We start from the raw sequence: 24,550 nt of genomic DNA, 5'->3' as shown, positions 1-24,550 counted from the left end.
CTGTTTTCGTGAAAAAAATGGGCCACTTTTGGGAGGTTTGCAGAGTACAAAAACTATTTTTAGTATAAATTTGTCTCTTCAAAACCTTGGTGCATCTTATACTCCGGTGCGTCTTATTCTCCGGAAAATATGGTAGTCCATTTCTCAGCTGGGCTTATAATAGGAAATTAGAAATGAAATTCAAGCCTTCTCTACACTTATCACTTTGGGTCTCGTGTGAAATTTCTTGTGTGCAATAAGGGTGGAATCTTGCCTGAAGAATTGTCCACATTCAGGGCACTGAAATGGTTTCAACTCTGTGCATATAAGCATATCATTTCGAAGGCTAGTCCTCATACTGAAATCTTTTCCATAGGCTGGACACTGCTATGAGTTTTCTCCTGTGTGAGTCTTCTGGTGTTTCACCAGGCTGGGCTGCTGACTGAAACATTTTCCACAATCAGAACATTCAAACGGTTTCTCGCCTATGTGAGTTCTCCGATGTAGCACCAGGTGGGAATGCTGACTGAAACATTTTCCACAATCAGAACATTCAAACGGTTTCTCCCCTGTGTGTATCTTCTGATGATTAATCAGATGGGAATTCTGACTAAAACTTTTCCCACAAAGAGGACATTCAAAGTGTTTCTTTCCTGTGTGAGTCCTCTGATGTATCACCAGGCTGGACTGCTGATTAAAAACTTTTCCACAGTCTGGAAACTCAAAGGGTTTCTCTCCTGTGTGAGTCCTCTGATGTGAAACGAGGTGAGAATTTCGACTGAAACATTTCCCACAATCAGGACACTCAAAGGGTTTCTCTCCTGTGTGAGTCCTCTGATGTGAAACGAGGTGAGAATTTTGACTGAAACATTTCCCACAATCAGGACACTCAAAGGGTTTCTCTCCTGTGTGAGTCCTCTGGTGATTCACCAGGTTGGACTGCTGATTGAAACCTTTTCCACAATCTGGACACTCAAAGGGTTTCTCTCCTGTGTGAGTCCTCTGATGTGAAACGAGGTGAGAATTTCGACTGAAACATTTCCCACAATCAGGACACTCAAAGGGTTTATCTCCTGTGTGAGTCCTCTGGTGATTCACCAGGCTGGAATTGTGACTGAAACTTTTCCCACAATCAGGACACTCAAAGGGTTTCTCTCCTGTGTGAGTCCTCTGGTGATTCACCAGGCTGGAATTGTGACTGAAACCTTTTCCACAATCTGGACACTCAAAGGGTTTCTCTCCTGTGTGAATGATCTTGTGTGAAACGAGGTGAGAATTTCGACCGAAACTTTTCCCACAATCAGGACACTCAAAGGGTTTCTCTCCTGTGTGAGTCCTCTGATGTGAAACGAGGTGAGAATTTCGACTGAAACATTTCCCACAAAGAGGACATTCAAAGTGTTTCTTTCCTGTGTGAGTCCTCTGATGTATCACCAGGCTGGACTGCTGACTGAAACCTTTTCCACAATCTGGACACTCAAAGGGTTTCTCTCCTGTGTGAGTCCTCTGGTGATTCACCAGGTTGGACTGCTGATTGAAACCTTTTCCACAATCTGGACACTCAAAGGGTTTCTCTCCTGTGTGAGTCCTCTGATGTGAAACGAGGTGAGAATTTCGACTGAAACATTTCCCACAATCAGGACACTCAAAGGGTTTATCTCCTGTGTGAGTCCTCTGGTGATTCACCAGGCTGGAATTGTGACTGAAACTTTTCCCACAATCAGGACACTCAAAGGGTTTCTCTCCTGTGTGAGTCCTCTGGTGATTCACCAGGCTGGAATTGTGACTGAAACGTTTCCCACAATCAGGACACTCAAAGGGTTTCTCTCCTGTGTGAATGATCTTGTGTGAAACGAGGTGAGAATTTTGACCGAAACTTTTCCCACAATCAGGACACTCAAAGGGTTTCTCTCCTGTGTGAGTCCTCTGATGTGAAACGAGGTGAGAATTTTGACCGAAACTTTTCCCACAATCAGGACACTCAAAGGGCTTCTCTCCTGTGTGAGTCCTCTGATGTGAAACGAGGTGAGAATTTTGACTGAAACATTTCCCACAAAGAGGACATTCAAAGGGTTTCTCTCCTGTGTGAATCTTCTGATGATTAATCAGATGGGAATTCTGACTAAAACTTTTTCCACAAAGAGGACATTCAAAGTGTTTCTTTCCTGTGTGAGTCCTCTGATGTATCACCAGGCTGGACTGCTGACTGAAAACTTTTCCACAATCTGGACACTCAAAGGGTTTCTCTCCTGTGTGAGTCCTCTGATGTGAAACAAGGTGAGAATTTCGACTGAAACATTTCCCACAATCAGGACACTCAAAGGGTTTATCTCCTGTGTGAGTCCTCTGGTGATTCACCAGGTTGGACTGCTGATTGAAACCTTTTCCACAATCTGGACACTCAAAGGGTTTCTCTCCTGTGTGAGTCCTCTGATGTGAAACGAGGTGAGAATTTCGACTGAAACATTTCCCACAATCAAGACACTCAAAGGGTTTATCTCCTGTGTGAGTCCTCTGGTGATTCACCAGGCTGGAATTGTGACTGAAACTTTTCCCACAATCAGGACACTCAAAGGGTTTGTCTCCTGTGTGAGTCCTCTGGTGTTTCACCAGGCTGGACTGCTGACTGAAACATTTTCCACAATCAGGACATTCAAACGGTTTCTCGCCTGTGTGAGTTCTCCGATGTAGCACCAAGTGAGAATGCTGACTGAAACATTTTCCACAATCAGAACATTCAAACGGTTTCTCCCCTGTGTGAGTTCTCTGATGTAGCATCAGTGTAGAATTGCGACTGAAACTTTCCCCACAATCAGGACATTCAAAGGGTTTCTCTCCTGTGTGAATCTTCTGATGATTAATCAGATGGGAATTCTGACTAAAACTTTTCCCACAAACAGGACATTCAAAGGGTTTCTCTCCTGTGTGAGTCCTCTGGTGATTCACCAGGTTGGACTGCTGATTGAAACCTTTTCCACAATCTGGACACTCAAAGGGTTTCTCTCCTGTGTGAGTCCTCTGATGTGAAACGAGGTGAGACATTTGACTGAAACATTTCTCACAATCAGGACACTCAAAGGGTTTATCTCCTGTGTGAGTCCTCTGGTGATTCACCAGGTTGGACTGCTGACTGAAACATTTCCCACAATGTGGACACTCAAAGGGTTTATCTCCTGTGTGAGTCCTCTGGTGTTTCACCAGGTTGGACTGCTGACTGAAACATTTCCCACAATCAGGACACTCAAAGGGTTTCTCTCCTGTGTGAGTCCTCTGGTGTTTCAGCAGGCTGGAATTGTGACTGAAACTTTTACCACAATGTGGACACTCAAAGGGTTTCTCTCCTGTGTGAGTCCTCTGATGTATCACCAGGTTGGACTGCTGACTGAAACCTCTTCCACAATCTGGACACTGAAAGGGTTTCTCTCCTGTGTGAGTCCTTTGATGTATCACCAGGTTGGACTGCTGACTGAAACATTTCTCACAATCAGGACACTCAAAGGGTTTATCTCCTGTGTGAGTCCTCTGGTGATTCACCAGGCTGGAATTGTGACTGAAACTTTTCCCACAATCAGGACACTCAAAGGGTTTGTCTCCTGTGTGAGTCCTCTGGTGTTTCACCAGGTTGGACTGCTGACTGAAACATTTTCCACAATCAGGACATTCAAACGGTTTCTCTCCTGTGTGAATGATCTTGTGTGAAACGCGGTGAGAATTTCGACCGAAACTTTTCCCACAATCAGGACACTCAAAGGGTTTATCTCTGTGTGAGTCATCTGATGTATCACCAGGCTGGAATTGTGACTGAAACATTTCCCACAATCAGGACACTCAAAGGGTTTCTCTCCTGTGTGAGTCCTCTGGTGATTCACCAGGCTGGAATTGTGACTGAAACCTTTTCCACAATCTGGACACTCAAAGGGTTTCTCTCCTGTGTGAATGATCTTGTGTGAAACGAGGTGAGAATTTCGACTGAAACATTTCCCACAATCAGGACACTCAAAGGGTTTCTCTTCTGTGTGACACCTCTGGGGTCTCATGAGTCTGGAATTATGTCTGTAACCTTTTCCCACAATCAGGACACTCAAAGGGTTTTGCCTTGGTGTGAGTACACGTTGCCATGCTTGCTATAGCATTTACCCCATTGGGAGCATTTTTAGGGCTTCTGTCCTGTGTGGGTCCTAATATGAAACAAAACGTTGTTGTTCTGACCAAAGGTTTTGCTACATTCAGAATATTTGTATGGCTTTTCTCCATTCAGGATCCTCTCAGGCAGTCAGCTGTGATTTGTAAGTTGCATCTTTCCGACAACAGGAACCTCTATGGAGCTTTTCCACAACTAATATTCTTGAGGTGGTTAAAAAATATGGATGGTCCCTTCTTTAGTTGTGCTTTGATTCAAGCCGTTTTCTTCCTCCCAGAGCAAGGCCTGCAACACGGTCTGCTCTTCATGGCTTTCCCATTGACCTTTTCCTCTCCAATGACTTTTTCACTTCCCTCTTTTGCTGAATGGAAAAATAATCTCCCTTGACTTTTCATGTAATGTATGCTTGAGTTTCACATACACTGCTTTCTCCATGTAGAAATCTCTACTTGATTTTCTCTTGTTTCTCTTTCACCTGCTGAGGAAGGTGAAGAATTATGTGGCTCTCTGAAGGAAATGGAAGATATTGTGATTTTGGGGACTGATTTGCTTTGCTATTCAATGTTGCTTGTTATCCACAGTTGTCCAGAGTGCTCACTGCCATCTTCTTTGTCTATAAGATTAAAATAAAAGGGTAACTTTAATTGTACATAAAATGGTTACAGAAGATGAGAAAAAAAGATAAAGGTTTATGTTACAATAAAAAAGCAAAAATACGACAATGCTCCAATAAGCTTTTACATTAATCATCGTTCATTTGACATATGGAAGACTATGCAGATCCAAGTTCGAATATCCATTCAATGACGAAATTCACTTGTTGACTGGGTCAGTCACAAATTCTTAGCACAGCAAAGGGTTGTTTTCAAATACAGGCAAGTGAAAAAGAAAGTACACCCTCTTTGATTTCTATGGTTTTACTCATCAGGGTATCGTAAATATCATTGCAACAGAACAGAAGAGAATAACAGAATTGGAACAGACATTGCAGGTCTTCTAATCCAGCCCCTGGATAAGCAGGAGACCCTATTCGATTGCAAACAAATGGCTCCCCAATCTCCTCTTAAAACCCTCCAGTGATGGACAACCCACAAGATCCGGAGGGAAGCCATTCTCAAAGAATCTACCTTCGCTTGGAAGAGACTTTTTCAATCTTCCCACCAGCAGAAAATACAGCGACCAGTTTCACAGCGTGCAGCATTAAATTTGGGGAGGGGAGGGAAGGAAGCTGCAGCAGCAGAGATGCTTCAGCCCAGTTGCTTCTCTGCTTCCAGGCCGTGGACGGAACCGAACAGCCCGACTTGCTCCTGGATTCTCCTCCCACCTGCCCTCCACTCACCTTCCAGCTGCTCCTTCGAGCATGGGAAGAGCAGAAGAGCCGCCCTGCACACCTCCTTCCTCCCATTAGTCATCCGGAAGAGGAAGTTCCTCTGCGCTTCTCTTCTCCTATACTTTCTAGCAATGGTTTAAAACTCCTTTTTTTAAGCGCAAGCATGGTATAGATAGCTTCGAACCGAACAGCTCGACTTGCTCCCGGACTCTCCTTCCTCCGGCCCTCCACTCACCTTCCAGCTGCTGCTTCGATCCTTGGAAGAGCACAAAAGTCCCTTTGCCCACCACCTTCCTCCCAGGATCGATCCGGAAGAGGAAGTAAATCTGCGCTTCTCTTCTACTCCCATCCTTTCTAGCATTGCAGCACTCAGTGGTTCAAAGCTCCTTTTTTTTAAGCTCAAGCAGGAACGGCACTAATGTGCTGATGGCTTTCTAGGCACAGAGGTTGCCTGACCGCCATCTAGCGACAAGAGGTGGAAAAACACACCTGTCCAGGCTCCACCAAGGCGTTTGGAATATGTTTTCACTGATTATATGGCAGCAGGTCGTTTTCGACTCCTAGCAACCGACCTTTGCCACTGAGCCATGTGATATGTGATGCTATTTAGCTTCGTTTTTTGTTCCTTTAGGTCAGTCTTGATGCTTGCAGTATCCTTGGCAAGGGTTTTTGGAAGGGTTTTCCCTAAGGTGACCAGATATTCAGATTGGTAAAGAGGGACACCTTTGCCCTGGGGTAAATAGTCTAAGACAATTTAAAAAAAAGATTCTATCCAAAATACAAAATACCAGCTGCAGTTATTCACTTAAGAACTGTGGCAAGAAAGGTGGTATAATGGGCTTAGTGACCAAAGTTACAATGGCATTGAAAAAAGTGACTGATGACCATTTTTCACACTTAGCGACCATTTTCACACTTAGCGACCGTTGCAGCATCCTCATGGTCATGCGATCAACATTTTGATATTTGGCAACAGATTCATATTTATGATGATTTCAGTGTCCTGGGGTCATATAATCACCTTTTGACAAAGTCAAATGGGGAAACTAGATTCACTTATGTTACTAACTTATCAGCTGCAGTTATTCACTTAAGAACTGTGGCAAGAAAAGTGGTATAATGGGCTTCGTGACCAAAGTTACAATGGCATTGAAAAAAGTGACTGATGACTATTTTTCACACTTAGCGACTATTTTCACACTTAGCGACCGTTGCAATATCTTCATGGTCACGTGATCAAAATTTTGATGTTTGGCAACAGTTACAATTTATATTTGTAAATTGTAGTTATGTTGAAATAAAAAAATATTACAATACTATTTTTACGTATGAAAATTTTTGTTGCTCCGTATAAAATTTTTAATCAAGCCCCCACCCCCAGTCAAAGGTGTCCCTCTTTACTGAAAATCTGGTCACCTTGCTGTCTAGATTTGCCATAGCTTTCCTCCCCAGGAGCAAGCGTCTTTTAATTCCTTGGAATTGGGTATGTCTAGTTTAATGAAAAGAAGGACCGAGGTATTGTATTGTGGTTGCTGCAATTAATATACTTAATAACTCCATTTTTATTCTTTATTTTTTAATAATAATTTTCATAATAGTTGCTCCTGTTTTTGTAATTACTGTTTTATATTATTATTTTAATGGATTGTTGTCACCCCTGAGAGTCATTTCTATTGAGATGTACACCTTTGAACAATAAATGTATTTATTTTCATATTTAAGGAAAGGCATTATCTATAAACTAAGCAAAGGTGGTGGTGTAGCTTCCAAAATGTGCCCTTGGGATCTTGAAGTTGGTGGGAATCTACTCAGAGATTAATTGAGGAAAGCTTAATAACAGGGAGTTCTTAACTTAAATCCACACAGAATAAAACTATTTTAATAAATCCTATGCACAATAAATAAAATATTTTAAAATACATTAAAAATAAATGAAAAAAAAACCTCTTACCAGCACGCTTGCACTCCAAGTAAACCCAGAATGATGTAGATATTAATAAAAAGAACTGAGCAAATTGAAATGGTGAAATTAGTTAGGGAAAAATGCCACCATTTTTCGGAGCAGATCGCCAACCTCCGTGCCCCTCCCCTCCAGAAAATCCAGGAAGTAAACTCTCTAGCCATTTCCTGCAGCTCTATGGTACTAGATCATTTTTTTCTTATAAAATGAGGTAAAAAGCGGCGCCGGGGGGGGGGGGAGGAGGTCCGTTTTGTTGCTTTAACGTTTTAATATCTTCAATGAAAGTACTGAGACAGAGAGAGGGATTAGACAGGGTGTCTTTTGTCTTGCCCCGGTTAGGATTTCTTAAGCAAATCCACTGAGCCTTCAACATGAAGCCAGAAAATCGCGACTTTTAAAAAACGTAACGGGAAACGGGAAAAATTGTTATAAAGCGTGATTGTCACGCTGGTCACCTTAGTTTTCCCCCCTTTCCTGCTTCCTAGGGCTGAGAGAACTGGCCAAAGTTGAACAGATGGTTTTTGCCCTTCAGGTGGGACTGGAACTGAGCTTTTCTCTCTCTCTAACCTGGTTCCTTCACCACTACACCCAACTGGATCTTCTTCCTCCACACAAAATTTACCTATTGACCTGTTTCTGCTGCTCCAACAGCAAATCTAAGACTGCAGCTTTCTAGATCAATCTATCAGAATACATCTGGAAGGGACCTTGGGGTTTTTTGAGTCCATCCCCTCTGCTCAAGCAGAAGACCTGGTAACATTTCAGACAAACAACTGTCCAGTCTCTTTTTGAAAAGTGATGAAGCACCCACAACCTCTCAAGCCAAGCTGTTCCACTGATTTATTGTTCACACTGTTAGGACGTTTAACCTTAATTCCAAGTTGCTTGTCTCCATTTGTTTCCATCCATTGTGCCTTGTCTTGCCTTCTGGTGCTTTGAAAATAAGTAGACCCCCTCTTCTTTGTGGCCACCCCTCAAATATTGGAACGCTGCTATCATGTCACCCTTACTCCTTCTTTTCATTAGATTAGACATACCCAATTCTTGTAATGGTTCTTTGTTTGTTTTAGCTTCCAGCCCCTTCATCATCTTTGTTGCCCTTTCTTTGCTTTCCAGAGTCCCAATATCTTTTTATATTGTGGTGACTAAAATTGGATGTAGTATTCCAAGTGTAGTCTTATTAAGGATTGGTAAAGCGGTACTATAACTTTATGTGATCTTAATTCTATCTTTCTTATTAATGCAGTTTTGGATTTGTTGGGAGAATCTGGTTCAGTTCCAAGCCGATTGGAGGCTGATTGGAAAGATGGTTTAATAACCCCACATGGGGCCATGTGGGGTCATGTTTGTCTGAGCTACGTTTGGTTGAAGTTTGCTGTGGGTTGGTGCAGCTGAGATGATGCAATGAGAAAGCTTGCGTTATGAAAGGCTATTCAGTAATTCCTATTATGGCTAAGGGCTAATCCTACCATTGTTCAAACCTTGCTGCAGGGAATTTTTGCCTATGAATAGAGCTATCTCTTAAGTGCTGACATCTGCTGTGGGCTATTAAGGATGGTGGGGGCTGCTTTCCAAGAGCATGTTTCTCCATTTCTCATCCAGAGAAATATAATGTTCTGCCTTCTTAATATTTCTCAAGATATTTCATTCTTCTAGGAGAGGGGTGGATGCTCACTTTCCATAGATTGGTTATTTTGGTTACTGTCACTCACTGTTGGCTCATATTTAAGTGATTGTCCACTAGGACTCCAAGATTCCTCTCACAGTTACTGACATTAAGCCAGGTTTCATATAGTTTGTACCTACAGTATACAATTGTTTTTAATTGTCTAAATTTAAAACTTTTTTGTTGAATATCATTTTGTTAGATAGGGCCCACTCTTCAAGTCTGTCAAATCATTTTCAAGTTTGAGCTTGTCTTCTGGAGCGTCGGCAATTCCTTCCAGCTTCGTGTCGTCTGAAAATTTGATGAGTTCCCCTTCTATCCCCTCATCTAGATTGTTTATGAAGATTTTGATGAGTGCTGGTTCTAAATGCAACCTGAAGGTACCTCACTGCTTACTTACCTCCATCTGGGTGTAGTTCTGTTGAGGACAACATGTTGAGTACGATTTGCCAGCCAGTTGGAAACCCATTTTGTGGTAGTGCTGTCTATCCCACATTTTTCTAGCTTGCCCAGAAGTAGGTTGTGGTCTACTTTATCAACTGCTTTATTGACGTCTCAGTCTACTATGTCCACAGCATTTCTCTGGTCAAAAGAATGAAATAAGCTGTGTTTGGTCTGATGAACCCATGTTGGCTACTTTTTATAACTTTTCCTCTCCCCTTGTGAGGCTCTCCACAGCAGAGCCTGAAAAAGGAATGGGAGGGGCTGGAAACTGGGCTCCCAACACCTTTTTCTGTTTCCCTGCCTCCTCTCTAGTCACAAGAGGAAAACTCTGTGTTTAACCCCTTCACTGAAGACACTGCAGGGAGGGGGGCCACTGGGGTGCTGCCGGACAATAGTTTAGTTTATAGTTTTATTGATTTGTATGCCGCCCACTCCCGAAGGACTCCGGGCGGCTTACAATAAAACAAGGGAGGGGGGAATAATACACAAACAACATTAAAATATACAACAATCACAATCTCCGGGGGGCTGGCTATATAGAGGGCCCCCCGGCCTGCTGGAGCAGCCAGGACTTCACAGCTTTGCGGAAGGCCGGGAGGGTCCGGATCTCCACGGGGAGATCGTTCCAGAGGGCTGGAGCTGCAACAGAGAAGGCTCTCCCCCGGGGAGTCGCCAGCCGACATTGGCTGGCAGATGGAATCCGGAGACCTAACCTGTGTGATCGAATCGGTCTATGGGAGGTGATCGGCAGGAGGCGGTCTCTCAGGTACCCATGTCTGATGCCATGAAGGGCTTTATAGGTAACAACCAGCGGCTTGAAGCAGATCCGGAGACTAATGGGTAACCAGTGCAGCTCACGGAGGATAGGTGTAACGTGGGTGTACCTGGGTGCACCCACAATCGCTCGCGCGGCTGAGTTCTGGACCATCTGGAGTCTTCGAACACTCTTCAAGGGCAGCCCCATGTAGAGCGCATTACAATAATCCAGTCTTGAGGTCACAAGTGTGTGAGTGACTGTCTGAAGGGCCTCCCGATCCAGGTAGGGTCGCAATTGGTGCACCAGGCGAACCTGGGGAAAGGTCCCCCTGGTCACAGCTGACAAATGGTGTTCAAAGGTCAGCTGAGGATCCAGGAGGACTCCCAAATTGCGAACCCTCTCTGAGGGGCGTATAATTTCACCCCCCAGCCTGAGAGATGGAATATTTGGCCAATCTTTGGGAGGGAACATCAGAAGCCACTCGGTCTTGTCTGGATTGAGTGCCAACTTATTTACTCCCATCCAGACCCTAACAGCCTCCAGGCACTGGCACATCACTTCTACTGCTTCGCTGAGTTGGCACGGGACGGACAGATACAGCTGCGTATCGTCCGCATATTGGTGGTACTTAATCCCGTGCCGGCGTATGATCTCACCCAGCGGCTTCATATAGATGTTAAATAAGAGGGGGGACAGCACCGAGCCCTGCGGCACCCCATAATTGAGGGGCCTTGGGGTCGACCTCTGCCCTCCAACCAACACCGACTGCGACCTGTCCAAGAGGTAGGAGGAGAACCACCGGAGAACGGTGCCTCCCACTCCCACCTCTCGCAACCGTCGCAGAAGGATACCATGGTCGATGGTATCGAAGGCCGCTGAGAGGTCAAGGAGCACAAGGATAGAGGGGTGACCCCTATCCCTGGCTCGCTAGAAATCATCGATCAGCGCGACCAAAGCAGTTTCCGTGCTGTAACCAGGCCTGAAACCCGACTGAAAGGAGTCGAGATAATCGGTTTCATCCAAGGACCGTCGGAGTTGGGAGGCCACCGCTTTCTCAACAACCTTCCCAACGAAGGGCAGATTGGAGACTGGACGATAGTTGCTCAAAATGGCTGGGTCCAGAGATGGTTTCTTCAGGAGGGGTCTCACCACCGCATCCTTTAGGAGGAGCGGGAAAGTTCCCTCCCAAAGAGAGGTGTTGACTATCGTCCGGATCCAACCGCGAGACCAGCCAGGAGGGGCACAGGTCCAGTATACAAGTGGAGGTACTCACCGCTTCCATGGCCTTGTCCACTTCCTCAGGAGAAGCAAGTTGAAACTCAATCCATAAAGCATGCTCAAGACTTTCCTCCGGTACCTCGGCTGGTACCGTGCAATTGGAGTCCAGCTCAGTCCGAATCCGAGCAACTATATCTGTTAAATACTGAACAAATTCCTCAGCTCTACCTTGTAAAGGGTCATCTGCATCCCTCCTTTTCAAGAGGGAGCGGGTTATTCTAAACAAGGCGGCAGGGCGCGATTCAGCGGATGCAATAAGGGCGGCAAAATGCGAACATTTCGCCGCCCGTATTGCCACGAGATAGGCTCTGATAAAGGCTCTCATCAGTGCTCGGTCTGACTCAGATTTACTGGCCCTCCAGGGGTGCTCTAGGCATCTCTTTTGGTGCTTCATCTCCCGGAGTTCCTCAGTAAACCAAGGGGCCCTCCTGGATCCGCTGCCTCGGAGAGGTCGCAAAGGCGCAATCTGATTTAGAGCCCCCGCCGCTGCTGTATTCCAGGCAGCGACTAAGGACTCCGCCGGACTGCGGACGAGAGTGTCAGGTATTTCTCCAAGCGCCGTCTGAAATCCCATAGGGTCCATCAGGCGCCTGGGGCGGAACCACCTAATCGGTTCCTCCCTCCTACAGTGGGGGATTGGTTTCCGAAAGTCAATAAGTTGGAGCTAGAGACTGAGGCCGAAAGAGCCCCTTGGTTCCTCCAAACACTGGTCCTCATCTGCTCCTGGTCATTGAGTGTCCTTCTGCAAAGGGACCTAGTAAAAAAAACATTGTAACCTGTGTTTTTGAATGGTGTTGGTGAAATGAACAATCTCAGAATTCTTTGGTGCCTTCCGATCCCAGCAATATTGGGATCATTCAACTGCATAGCTAAAATTTCACTTTTGCTGCTACAAATAATGCTCTTCTGTTTATTTGAAGGATGATTTTTAAAAAAAACATTGAGCCTTGGGAGAGAAGTGAAAGAATAAGCAACATCTCCCAGGTGTTGGGAAAAGAACTTTGCATTACTTCCCCCCACCCTATCTCCCCACCAAGGGCGAGACCACAAAAGTACCAGACCCTTGGTGATGCTCAGCTGTCTCAAAGGTTAACAAGGAGGCCCCTAAAAACAAAGATCACCACAGCAGGAGCTGCAAATAAACCTGGAGATCCCGTACTCAAAACCACAATCCCTTTTCTCCCAAACTCAATATTCCTACAGCTTCTCTCCATGAAGGTCACCTGCAGGACAGAACAGCCTTTACATCTGAAATTTTACACTGGTTTTGTCGCTGCCCTGTTGGAAGGAAAAGGTCCTCTTTGCTTCGTTCTCTCCTTCTGAAAAAAGAACCGAGAACCAGGCTATTTGGAAAGGACATTGTTGATTCCCCTTAGTCTAGAGCAGACGTTAGGGATGTAACCCTAGTCTTGCCTTGGCAATGTATATAAGCCATGATTGTACCAATGTATCTGTGACTTTAAATGTAAGAGAGAGGTAATTGGATGCTATTGCTTTAAGCAGCCATATAAGGAGGTAGGAACTAGTATGGGGTTCTCCCTGATGCTCCTGATGTTTCCCGAGTTTCCTCATTCTACTGGTTCTACTGTTGTTCCTGATAGTTACTGTTACTGTATGTGCTTAGTAATTGGGGGAGAAGACCGTGTATTGGATGGTGGCTAGTCTGTATGTTAGTCACCTGTCTACATGGCGAATCGTGAGTTGAGCAACTGTAAATTCAACGTGTTGTAAATAGGCTGTTTATATACTATAAGACTGCTTATAGTCTGATTTTGAAGACTATTCTATTTTTGTTACACAAGTAAAGATATTCTTTGTTTTACCTTCGGTGGCTGTGCGTGACTATTCAGCGACTTATCCGTCACTAACTTCTGCTGCAGAACTCTAGTCTCCTAGCGGGGATAGACTTAACAGCAGTGGTTCCCAACGTGGGACCCATGGCCCACAGGGGGCAATTTGATATTTAATGGGGGCAATTTGAACCTTGTTTAAACCAAGTTAATGGCCTTCTAGGCTTCCTCCACGTGAGTAGAGTTCATTTTCTGAATAAGTAAAAAGTTATATGTCACAGGGGGCAGTATCAGGATTTTAAAGATGCTTAGGTGGGGCATGGCCAAAAATAGGTTGGGAAATACTGATCTAGAGAGATGGTTTCCCCACCAGTCCTAATCCTGTCAAGAAGTGCGGTTTTCTTATTTCTGTTAGATAATTTTACCGTAATCCTGTTAAGTGGTGTAGTTATTTTTATTCTATTAATTTTGGTTCCTCTGTGACTTTTAGCCAGATTTTATCAATGAGTCAGCCAGCCCAAGATATTGTTATAGTAACCAGAGCTATTCAGTTTACAGAGGAAACAATGGATCTGTTTCATGAATGGGGCTTGTGCAAACTATTAGCCTGCGGTGATTTCCATAAAGAGAGAGGTGAGAAGAAAGAAAACCGGAGATTATTCTCTGGGACTTCTTTTCTGGCTTCTAGTTTTAACCCTTGCTCTTCAGGAAAGAAGCCAAGGGAATAGCATTTTCTTGGGGTTCTCCTTTTGGGGGGGGCACTATTCTTCCCACAGTCGTAACCTCCCCCAAAATACTTGCTATTCATATGGTTTCTTCCACTTGTGTGCCTCCTTCTTGACACAATCTGAAAAAATGCTTGATATACTGAATTCCTGGAACTGTTAGGAAAAGATGAACTTTGAACTCTTTGTCTTCTCCTCTTGCTTTCTCTTTATAAGTGGAGCCACAATCTGTACCTTTAGCTCCTATCCCCAAGAGATGCTGGCTGGGCAATTCTGGGGCTGAAAATCTCAGGGGCACCCAGGGATAAAAAAGCTGGGACTCTGCATGTGGTATTTCTATCATCTACCATGATAAAAATGCAAAGAACACTCCCAAAAATATTTTTACATAATTGCCCAATTTCTACAAAAATAAATATCCACCAACTTCTGCTAGTGATGGCCAGATAGCCATAATCAAACTAATATGTTGCAATTTTTTCTTCTCTCCTTCCCATCTAATACTATTACATATTCAGCTAAGAAAAATCAGGCATATTTTATTTAGTCAAACTAAAGACCGTATTTTTCAGAGTATAAGACACACACTTTTCCCTCAAAAAAGAGGTAAAAGTGCATCTTAAACACTGAATACAGCATTTTGGCCTCCTGAAACACGGCCCCCTTTGCAAAAAGGGCATGCATAGCCTTTAGGAGGCTTCTAGAGTGCTCCTGGGGGATGGAAAGAGCAAATATGAGCAAAGAATGGGCCGTTTTTTGCTCATTTTTGGCCCCCCCCCAGCCCACAGGAGCATTCTATAAGCCTGCTAAAGGCTATGTATGGCCTTTTTTTTTTTTTTTTGGAGAAAAACTGGGTCTGTTTTCACACAAAAATGGGCCATTTTGGGGACATTTGCAGAGTACAAAACCTTTTTTTAAAATAAATTTGCCTCTTCAAAACCTTGGTGCGTCTTATACTCCAGTGCGTCTTATACTCCGGAAAATATGGTAGTCAATTTCTCAGCTGGACTTACAATAGGAAATTAGAAATGAAATTCAAGCCTTCTCTACACTTATCACTTTGGGTCTCGTGTGAAATTTCTTGTGTGCAATAAGGGTGGAATCTTGCCTGAAGGATTGTCCACATTCAGGGCACTGAAATGGTTTCAACCCTGTGCATATAAGCATATCATTTCGAAGGCTAGTCCTCATACTGAAATCTTTCCCATAGGCTGGACACTGCTATGGGTTTTCTCCTGTGTGAGTCTTCTGGTGTTTCACCAGGCTGGACTGCTGACTGAAACATTTTCCACAATCAGGACATTCATAGGGTTTCTCGCCTGTGTGAGTTCTCCGATGTAGCACCAGGTGGGAATGCTGACTGAAACATTTTCCACAATCAGAACATTCAAACGGTTTCTCCCCTGTGTGAGTTCTCTGATGTAGCACCAGTGTAGAATTGCGACTGAAACTTTTCCCACAATCAGGACATTCAAAGGGTTTCTCTCCTGTGTGAATCTTCTGATGATTAATCAGATGGGAATTCTGACTAAAACTTTTCCCACAAAGAGGACATTCAAAGTGTTTCTTTCCTGTGTGAGTCCTCTGATGTATCACCAGGCTGGACTGCTGACTGAAAACTTTTCCACAATGTGGACACTCAAAAGGTTTCTCTCCTGTGTGAGTCCTCTGGTGATTCACCAGGTTGGACTGCTGACTGAAACCTTTTCCACAATCTGGACACTCAAAGGGTTTCTCTCCTGTGTGAGTCCTCTGATGTGAAACAAGGTGAGAATTTCGACTGAAACATTTCCCACAATCAGGACACTCAAATGGTTTATCTCCTGTGTGAGTCCTCTGGTGATTCACCAGGCTGGAATTGTGACTGAAACATTTCCCACAATCAGGACACTCAAAGGGTTTGTCTCCTGTGTGAGTCCTCTGGTGATTCACCAGGCTGGAATTGTGACTGAAACCTTTTCCACAATCTGGACACTCAAAGGGTTTCTCTCCTGTGTGAATGATCTTGTGTGAAACGAGGTGAGAATTTCGACCGAAACTTTTCCCACAATCAGGACACTCAAAGGGTTTATCTCCTGTGTGAGTCCTCTGATGTATCACCAGGCTGGAATTGTGACTGAAACATTTCCCACAATCAGGACACTCAAAGGGTTTCTCTCCTGTGTGAGTCCTCTGGTGATTCACCAGGCTGGAATTGTGACTGAAACCTTTTCCACAATCTGGACACTCGAAGGGTTTCTCTCCTGTGTGAGTCCTCTGATGTGAAACGAGGTGAGAATTTCGACCAAAACATTTCCCACAATCAGGACACTCAAAGGGTTTCTCTTCTGTGTGACTCCTCTCTGGTCTCATGAGTCCGGAATTATGTCTGTAACCTTTTCCCACAATCAGGACATTCAAACGGTTTTTCCTTGGTGTGAGTACACGTTGCCATGCTTGCTATAGCATTTACCGCATTGGGAGCATTTTTAGGGCTTATGTCCTGTGTGGGTCCTTCCATGAAACAAAACGGTGTCGTTCTGACCAAAGGTTTTGCTACATTCAGAATATTTGCATGGCTTTTCTCCAGTCAGGATCCTCTGAGGCAGTCAGCTGTGATTTGTAAGTTGCATCTTTCCGACAACAGGAACCTCTATGGAGCTTTTCCACAACTAATATTCTACAGGTGGTTAAAAAATATGGATGGTCCCTTCTTTAGTTGTGCTTTGATTCAAGCCGTTTTCTTCCTCCCAGAGCAAGGCCTGCAACACGGTCTGCTCTACATGGCTTTCCCATTGACCTTTTCCTCCCCAATGACTTTTTCACTTCCCTCTTTTGCTGAATGGGAAAATAATCTCCCTTGACTTTTCATGTAATGTATGCTTTAGTTTCACATACACTGCTTTCTCCATGTAGAAATCTCTACTTGATTTTCTCTTGTTTCTCTTTCACCTGCTGAGGAAGGTGAAGAATTGTGTGGCTCTCTGAAGGAAATGGAAGATATTGTGATTTTGGGGACTGATTTGCTTTGCTATTCAATGTTGCTTGTTATCCACAGTTGTCCAGAGTGCTCACTGCCATCTTCTTTGTCTATAAGATTAAAATAAAAGGGTAACTTTAATTGTACATAAAATGGTTACAGAAGATGAGAAAAAAGATAAAAGTTTATGTTACAATAAAAAAGCAAAAATACAACAATGCTCCAATAAGCTTTTACATTAATCATCGTTCATTTGACATATGGAAGACTATGCAGATCCAAGTTCGAATATCCATTCAATGATGAAATTCACTTGTTGACTGGGTCAATCACAAATTCTTAGCACAGCAAAGGGTTGTTTTCAAATACAGGCAGGTGAAAAAGAAAGTACACCCTCTTTGATTTCTATGGTTTTACTCATCAGGGTATCGTAAATATCATTGCAACAGAATAGAAGAGAATAACAGAATTGGAACAGACATTGCAGGTCTTCTAATCCAGCCTCTGGACAAGCAGGAGACCCTATTTGATTGCGAACAGATGGCTCCCCAATCTCCTCTTAAAACCCTCCAGTGATGGACAAACCACAAGATCTGGAGCGAAGCCATTCCCAAAGAATCCACCTTCGCTTGAAAGAGACTTTTTCCATCTTCCCACCAGCAGAAAATACAGCGACCAGTTTCGCAGCATGCAGCATTAAATTCTGTGGATGGAAGGAACCTGCAGCAGCAGCAGCTGAGATGGTTCAGCCCAGTTGCTTCTCTGCTTCCAGGCCGTGGACGGAACCGAACAGCCCGACTTGCTCCCGGATTCTCCTCCCACCTGCCCTCCACTCACCTTCCAGCTCCTCCTTCGAGCATGGGAAGAGCAGAAGAGCCGCCCTGCACATCACCTTCCTCCCATTAGTCATCCGGAAGAGGAAGTTCCTCTGCGCTTCTCTTCTCCAATACTTTCTAGCACTGGTTTAAAACTCCTTTTTTTAAGCGCAAGCATGGTATAGATAGCTTCGAACCGAACAGCTGGACTTGCTCCCGGACTCTCCTTCCTCCGGCCCTCAACTCACCTTCCAGCTGCTGCTTCGATCCTTGGAAGAGCACAAAAGCCCCTTTCCACACCACCTTCCTCCCAGGATCGATCCGGAAGAGGAAGTAACTCTACTCCCATCCTTTCTAGCATTGCAGCACTCAGTGGTTCAAAGCACCTTTTTTTTTAAGCTTAAGCCGGAACGGCACTAATGTGTTGATGGCTTTCTAGGCACAGAGGTTGCCTGACCGCCATCTAGCGACAAGAGGTGGAAAAACACACCTGTCCAGGCTCCACCAAGGCGTTTGAAATATGTTTTCACTGATTATATGCCAGAAGGTCGTTTTCGACTCCTAGCAACCGACCTTTGCAACTGAGCCATGTGAAATTTGATGCTACTTAGCTTCGTTTTTGGTTCCTTCCTTTAGGTCAATCTTGATGCCTGCAGTATCCTTGGCAAGGGTTTTTGGAAGGGTTTTGCCTAAGGTGACCAGATATTCAGATTGGTAAAGAGGGACATCTTTGCCCTGGGGGGGGGGAAGGGGGGGGCTTGAATAAAAATTTTATACGGAGCAACAAAAATTTTCATATAACGCAAAAATTGTATTGTAATATTTTTTTTTATTTCAACATAACTACAATTTACAAATATAAATTGTAACTGTTGCCAAACATCAAAATTTTGATCGTGTGACCATGAAGATGCTGCAACGGTTGCTAAGTGTGAAAATGGTTGCTAAGTGTGAAAAATGGTCATCAGTCACTTTTTTCAATGCCATTGTAACTTTGGTCACTATACCACCTTTCTTGCCACAGTTCTTAAGTGAATAACTGCAGCTGATAAGTTAGTAACATAAGTGAATCTAGTTTCCCCATTTGACTTTGTCAAAAGGTGATTATATGACCCCAGGACAGTGAAACCATCATAAATACGAATCTGTTGCCAAACATCAAAATTTTGATCGCGTGACCATGAAGATGCTGCAACGGTCGCTAAGTGTGAAAATGGTCGCTAAGTGTGAAAATGGTCATCAGTCACTTTTTTCAATGCCATTGTAACTTTGGTCACTAAGCCCATTATACCACCTTTCTGGCCACAGTTCTTAAGTGAATAACTGCAGCTGGTATTTTGTATTTTGGATAGAATCTTTTTTTAAATACCCTAAGGCAATTTAAAAGATGGTTTAATAACCCCACATGTCTGAGCTACGTTTGGTTGAAGTTTGCTGTGGGCTGGTGCAGCTGAGATGATGCAATGAGAAAGCTTGCGTTATGAAAGGCTATTCAGTAATTCCTATTATGGCTAAGGGCTAATCCTACCATTGTTCAAACCTTGCTGCAGGGAATTTTTGCCTATGAATAGAGCTATCTCTTAAGTGCTGACATCTGCTGTGGGCTATTATGGATGGTGGGGGCTGCTTTCCAAGAACATGTTTCTCCATTTCTCATCCAGAGAAATATAATGTTCTGCCTTCTTAATATTTCTCAAGATATTTCATTCTTCTAGGAGAAGGGTGGATGCTCACTTTCCATAGATTGGTTATTTTGGTTACTGTCACTCACTGTTGGCTCATATTTAAGTGATTGTCCACTAGGACTCCAAGATTCCTCTCAAAGTTACCGACATTAAGCCAGGTTTCATATAGTTTGTACCTACAGTATACAATTGTTTTCAATTGTCTAAATTTAAAACTTTTTTTTGTTAAATATCATTTTGTTAGATAGGGCCCACTCTTCAAGTCTGTCAAATCATTTTTAAGCTTGAGCTTGTCTTCTGGAGTGTCAGCAATTCCTTCCAGCTTTGTGTTGTCTGAAAATTTGATGAGTTCCCCTTCTATCCCCTCATCTAGATTGTTTATGAAGATTTTGATGAGTGCTGGCTCTAAATGCAACCTGAAGGTACCTCACTGCTTACTTCCCTCCATCTGGGTGTAGTTCTGTTGAGGACAACATGTTGAGTACAATTTGCCACCCAGTTGGAAACCCATTTTGTGGTAGTGCTGTCTATCCCACATTTTTCTAGCTTGCCCAGAAGTAGGTTGTGATCTAATTTATCAACTGCTTTATTGACATCTCAATAATGTCCACAGCATTTCTCTGGTCCAAAGAATGAAATAAGGCTTGTTTGGCCTGATGAACCCATGTTGGCTACTTTCTATAACTTTTCCTCTCCCCTTGTGAGGCTCTCCACAGCAGAACCTGAAAAAGGAATGGGAGGGACTGGAAACTGGGCTCCCAACACCTTTTTCTGTTTCCCTGCCTCCTCTCTAGTCACAAGAGGAAAACTCTGTGTTTAACCCCTTCACTGAAGCCACTGCAGGGAGGGGGGCCACTGGGGTGCCGCCAGACAATGCCAAAGTCCTCCTGCCAAGCCCCATCGGAGAGGCTCAAAAATATTACCCACAAGAAAAGCTAAGGGATAAAAAGCAAGCGCCCTGATTTAAAAAAAAATAGATTGAAAATCATTACACTAGTGAAAGAAACTTGCCTGTGCTAATCACAGCTATAATAGGTGCAAATTAGGAATGCATTGATGTTGAAGAGTGACAAGGCAGATCTGCAGATGTCATTGGATTACAAGGCACACCATCTTTCACCCATGCAATTCCTGTCTGGAGATGCTTCCATTTCCTCAATAGCTAACCTTATACCGTGTGTCTGGAGGAGTTTGGGAGAGCCTTTTCTAACCCATTGTATTAAAAGGCACAATCCTACTATGAAAGATTTACTAGTTTTAAAGCCGGAACGGTTGGAAAGGGCCCGGCGTCGCCCACATGGATATGCACAGCGTGTGCACACAAGTGCGTCGTACCTGCCAGCGACACATCCACAAGCCTCTGCGATGCTCCAGCTGCTTGGCGGAGGAACGTGCAGGCGCTGTATGCACCGTGCGTGGAAGCGCCAAAGGCTTTAAAGGACAGGTAAAGAGTTCAGGCGTGCGGGTGGGCCCTCCAGAGCACTGTACCAGAACAGTACCCAGTGTTCTGAGCAGGCTCCAGTACGCGTGTACTGGGGCGTACCGCCTGCAACCCACCACTGATGTGGCCCTATAAGAGAGCTTGCAAGCGTTTCGAACTCCTAACGATAAGATGATGAGACAAGATAAACATATGCACTAACATATAACACCAAGGAAAGTGAGAAAGGAAAAATGATTGAAAATATATTATTTTAAAGTTTAGAAATTTGCACATGTTTAAATTCAAAATAAGTTGGACCTAGAGACTGTGGCCGAAAGAGCCCCTTGGTTCCTCCAGACACTGGTTCTCATCTGCTCCTGGTCATTGATTGTCCTTCTGCAAAGGGACCTAGTAAAAAAACATTGTAACCTGTGTTTTTGAATGGTTTTGGTGAAATGAACAATCTCAGAATTCTTTGGTGTCTTCCTATCCCAGGAATATTGGGATCATTTAACTGCATAGCTAAAATTTCACTTTTGCTGCTACAAATAATGCTCTTCCCTTTATTTGAAGGATGATTTTTTAAAAAACATTAAGGGGCCTTGGGAGAAAAGTGAAAGAATAGGCAACATCTCCCAGGTGTTGGGAAGAGAACTTTGCATTACTTTCCCCACCATATCTCCCCACCCTATCTCCCCACCAAGGGCGAGATCACAAAAGTACCAGACCCTTGGTGATGCTCTCACCCACCAGCTGTCTCAAAGGTTAATAAGGAGGCCCCTAAAAACAAAGATCAACACAGCAGGAGCTGCAAATAAACCTGGAAATCCCGTACTCAAAACCACAATCCCTTTTCTCCAAAACTCAATATTCCTACAGCTTCTCTCCATGAAGGTCACTTGCAGGACAGAACAGCCTTTACATCTGAAATTTTACACTGGTTTTGTCGCTGCCCTGTTGGAAGGAAAAGGTCCTCTTTGGTTCGTTCTCTCCAGCCGGAGTGAGCGATCAGCGCTGGCAGAAAAAAGAACTGAGAAGCAGATGGGAAGGAGGAGCCACGTCGCGATGATACATTGTTTGGATTCGGCTGTCCGAATCCATCGATGACACTTTTGCCCCTGGACGGTCCGGTAGGACCTAAACTGTCCTGAAGAGATGGTGACTGGGAAGACAAGACCTTGCTGGTCGCAGGGATATCGCAAAGTCCCTGATCGACCCAAGCAGAGAGCTTCCAACCGGTGGCAAACAGCCGCCCCCCCCCCAAGAGAGAATGAAACAAAAGTGTTTCTACTGGTGGTTTTTTTTTTTAGATGATTGCCCTAAGGAACTCTTTTCTTAAGCTTAATTAGTCCATTAAGCAAGAACAAAGCGGCATACTTAATCCCCACTGGACTGCCTTAAAAAGTTTTTTCGCTCTTGCTTGTAATCTTTTGTTGATTGAGTGATCTTGTAATACTCCTGTTTTTTCTTCCTGAAGTGAAGGAATCTCTTTTTTCCTTATTTTATTTTCCTTTACCACTTTAACTTTTTTGGCTTAAATTAAAACTCTTTTTACTTCAATAAATTTCTTCTTCTACTTGTTGCAATATTATTTTGGAGATACCTAAGGGAAGAGGTTTTAAAAAGGATCGAATCTGCCACTTGAAAGCCCAAATCTGAAGCTTTTTTTTGCTGCTGTAACAACTGTTTTCTTTGTTCACTCTTATTTTACTATACTGACTGTAACTGCGCAACCAAAAGACTTGGAACGTCTCTTTAAAACTTGATAAAGACCCAAGGTTACAAATAGTGGTGTATGGAAAATACTTTGACAATAATTGGAAAAGGAAAGAACCCTCTTTCTTTGAAAACCATAAAAGAACATTCGTCTAAAATAAAAATAGATATATTCTTCAAAATCTGTGATAGGCTAGGGTGGCAGATTGTACCTAAACCGTCTTCTTCTTGCTCTTTCCCCATATTATTCCTTATTCTAAAAAATGGACCAATACTCAGATGAAGAAAACTTGTTAATCCAAAACATTTTGGCTAGACTTCAAAACATCTCAGAAGGATTTGAGAGATTCCACAAGAAATGGGACAGGCTATGGGATATCACAGAGAAAGATGATGGGGTTATAGCCCCAGAAATTAAGGAAGTGAATGAAAAACAGAAAACAAAGATAAGAACTTAGATGAACTTATAAATGGAGTAAACGTGAGTGAAAGTGGAAAGAAGAGAAGCTGGAAAACTGACTTTGATAATTTGATGTTCCACCCCAATTTTCAAGATGTAGGAGAAAAAGAAAGAGTGAAAAAGATGGAGGTAATAAGACAAATCTATTCAGAAACGAACCTGACAATTAAAGTTAAGCTTACATTAATAACAACTCAAGGGCAACAAAACTACATGAGAGATCGTTTAAGCATCAATGTGCGGAGAGAAGTTTTAAACCCTGGAAAGGTTTTGGACATAGAATTGGCACAACAACTGGCGAGAGATGAAAGTCTACATTGTTACTGGAAAGATACTGGTTAATAATCCCAACTGATGGAAAAAAGCTAGTTAATATTTGACTGATTATTAAGTAGAGATGATATCTTTTAGAATGTTTTAAATTACCACTGAATGTTTATTCATTAACATAAATTTACTATGATACTAATAGAGAAATAATAACCCTAGTTAGGATGAATAACCAGACCATAGAAATACTAACCTACATTCTGGGTGATTGTCAAGTAGAAATGTTAATATTTCTTAGATTGTCTTAGATGTCTAATGTTTTTTTTTTAGCCCGTAAATAACTAATGTGGGATTGAGGGAAAAGTCCTATAAATCTTGTTAATAAATCATTGTTTAAAGACGGTTATAAAGTCATAATATTGTGTGGGCCTGGAGAGGAGAGGAGAGATAATTAGTAAATAACTTTCAGTTAACTACAATAATAACAATGAAATGTTAATGGACAATATTTAATGATACATACAGGTGTGTTGTGGGGGGTAATGCTCAGATATCCTACTTAACCGGATTAATTTTAGAATGTGTCATAAAGATGTAATGATATTGGAGATATATTGAAATTGCAAATGAACGCCAGTAGATAGTTGTGTCTTCTAATATAAATGATTCTAGATAAAAACATGTTTAAACAATGGTAACCAAATGAAAATTAAGGTACAGGGATGGTAAAATGTATACCTTTTTTTCTTGATTTAAAATGTACAACATGATTTAAATGAAGTATATGTAAGGACTGTGGAAGAAACGCACGGAATATATTTGTAACCAATCGATACGCTTTCAACAAGATGTAACGAAAGATGTTTTTTTTCCTTTCTGTTTAATTAAAACAATAAAAAAAAATTCTCAAAAAAAAAAGAAGAACTGAGAAGCAGGCTATGCGGAAAGGACATTGTTTATTCCCCCTAGTCTAGAGCAGACGTTAGGGATGTAACCCTAGTCTTGCCTTGGCAATGTATATAAGCCACGATTGTACCAATGTATCTGTTACTTTAAATGTAAGAGAGAGGTAATTGGATGCTATTGCTTTAAGCGGCCATATAAGGAGGTAGGAACTAGTACAGAGTTCTCCCTGATGCTCCTGATGTTTCC

The 24,550-nt window shown here is 43.0% G+C and overlaps 2 protein-coding genes across 3 annotated transcripts; both read right to left on the bottom strand.

The window, feature by feature from the left end:
• Positions 1 to 230: 230 nt before the first annotated feature.
• Positions 231 to 3,922, bottom strand: LOC148047630 (uncharacterized). Its single transcript, XM_087711608.1, has one exon. It carries the CDS (start codon positions 3,787 to 3,789, stop codon positions 367 to 369), a length of 3,423 nt encoding a protein of 1,140 aa, XP_087567734.1. The 5' UTR covers positions 3,790 to 3,922; the 3' UTR covers positions 231 to 366.
• Positions 3,923 to 12,899: 8,977 nt separating this feature from the next.
• On the bottom strand, positions 12,900 to 18,171 carry LOC148047629 (uncharacterized). Of its 2 annotated transcripts, none has more exons than XM_087711718.1 (2): positions 18,093 to 18,171; positions 12,900 to 17,139 (listed from the first exon to the last, which is right to left on the bottom strand). In XM_087711718.1, the coding sequence occupies exon 2, from the start codon at positions 16,420 to 16,422 to the stop codon at positions 15,292 to 15,294; it is 1,131 nt and encodes a 376-aa protein (XP_087567844.1). In that variant the 5' UTR covers positions 16,423 to 17,139; positions 18,093 to 18,171; the 3' UTR covers positions 12,900 to 15,291. The 2 variants fall into 2 exon arrangements, with proteins under 2 accessions (XP_087567844.1, XP_087567845.1); XM_087711719.1 differs by lacking the exon at positions 18,093 to 18,171 and adding an exon at positions 17,867 to 17,999.
• Positions 18,172 to 24,550: the final 6,379 nt, after the last annotated feature.

Source organism: Thamnophis sirtalis, unplaced genomic scaffold (assembly GCF_051295495.1).
Source record: "Thamnophis sirtalis isolate CommonGarterSnake01/CBP01778 unplaced genomic scaffold, rThaSir2_p1.2 scaffold_3, whole genome shotgun sequence".
NCBI classification, from domain to species: Eukaryota; Metazoa; Chordata; class Lepidosauria; order Squamata; family Natricidae; genus Thamnophis; species Thamnophis sirtalis.
Note: the sequence above shows the minus strand (reverse complement) of the source record. Positions and strands in the feature narration are given on the sequence as shown.

Coding starts and splice junctions, on each gene's coding strand:
- LOC148047630 (XM_087711608.1), bottom strand. CDS start 3,789: ATGTTTCAGTCACAATTCCAGCCTGGTGATACATCAGATGACTCACAC.
- LOC148047629 (XM_087711718.1), bottom strand. CDS start 16,422: ATGAGACCAGAGAGGAGTCACACAGAAGAGAAACCCTTTGAGTGTCCT.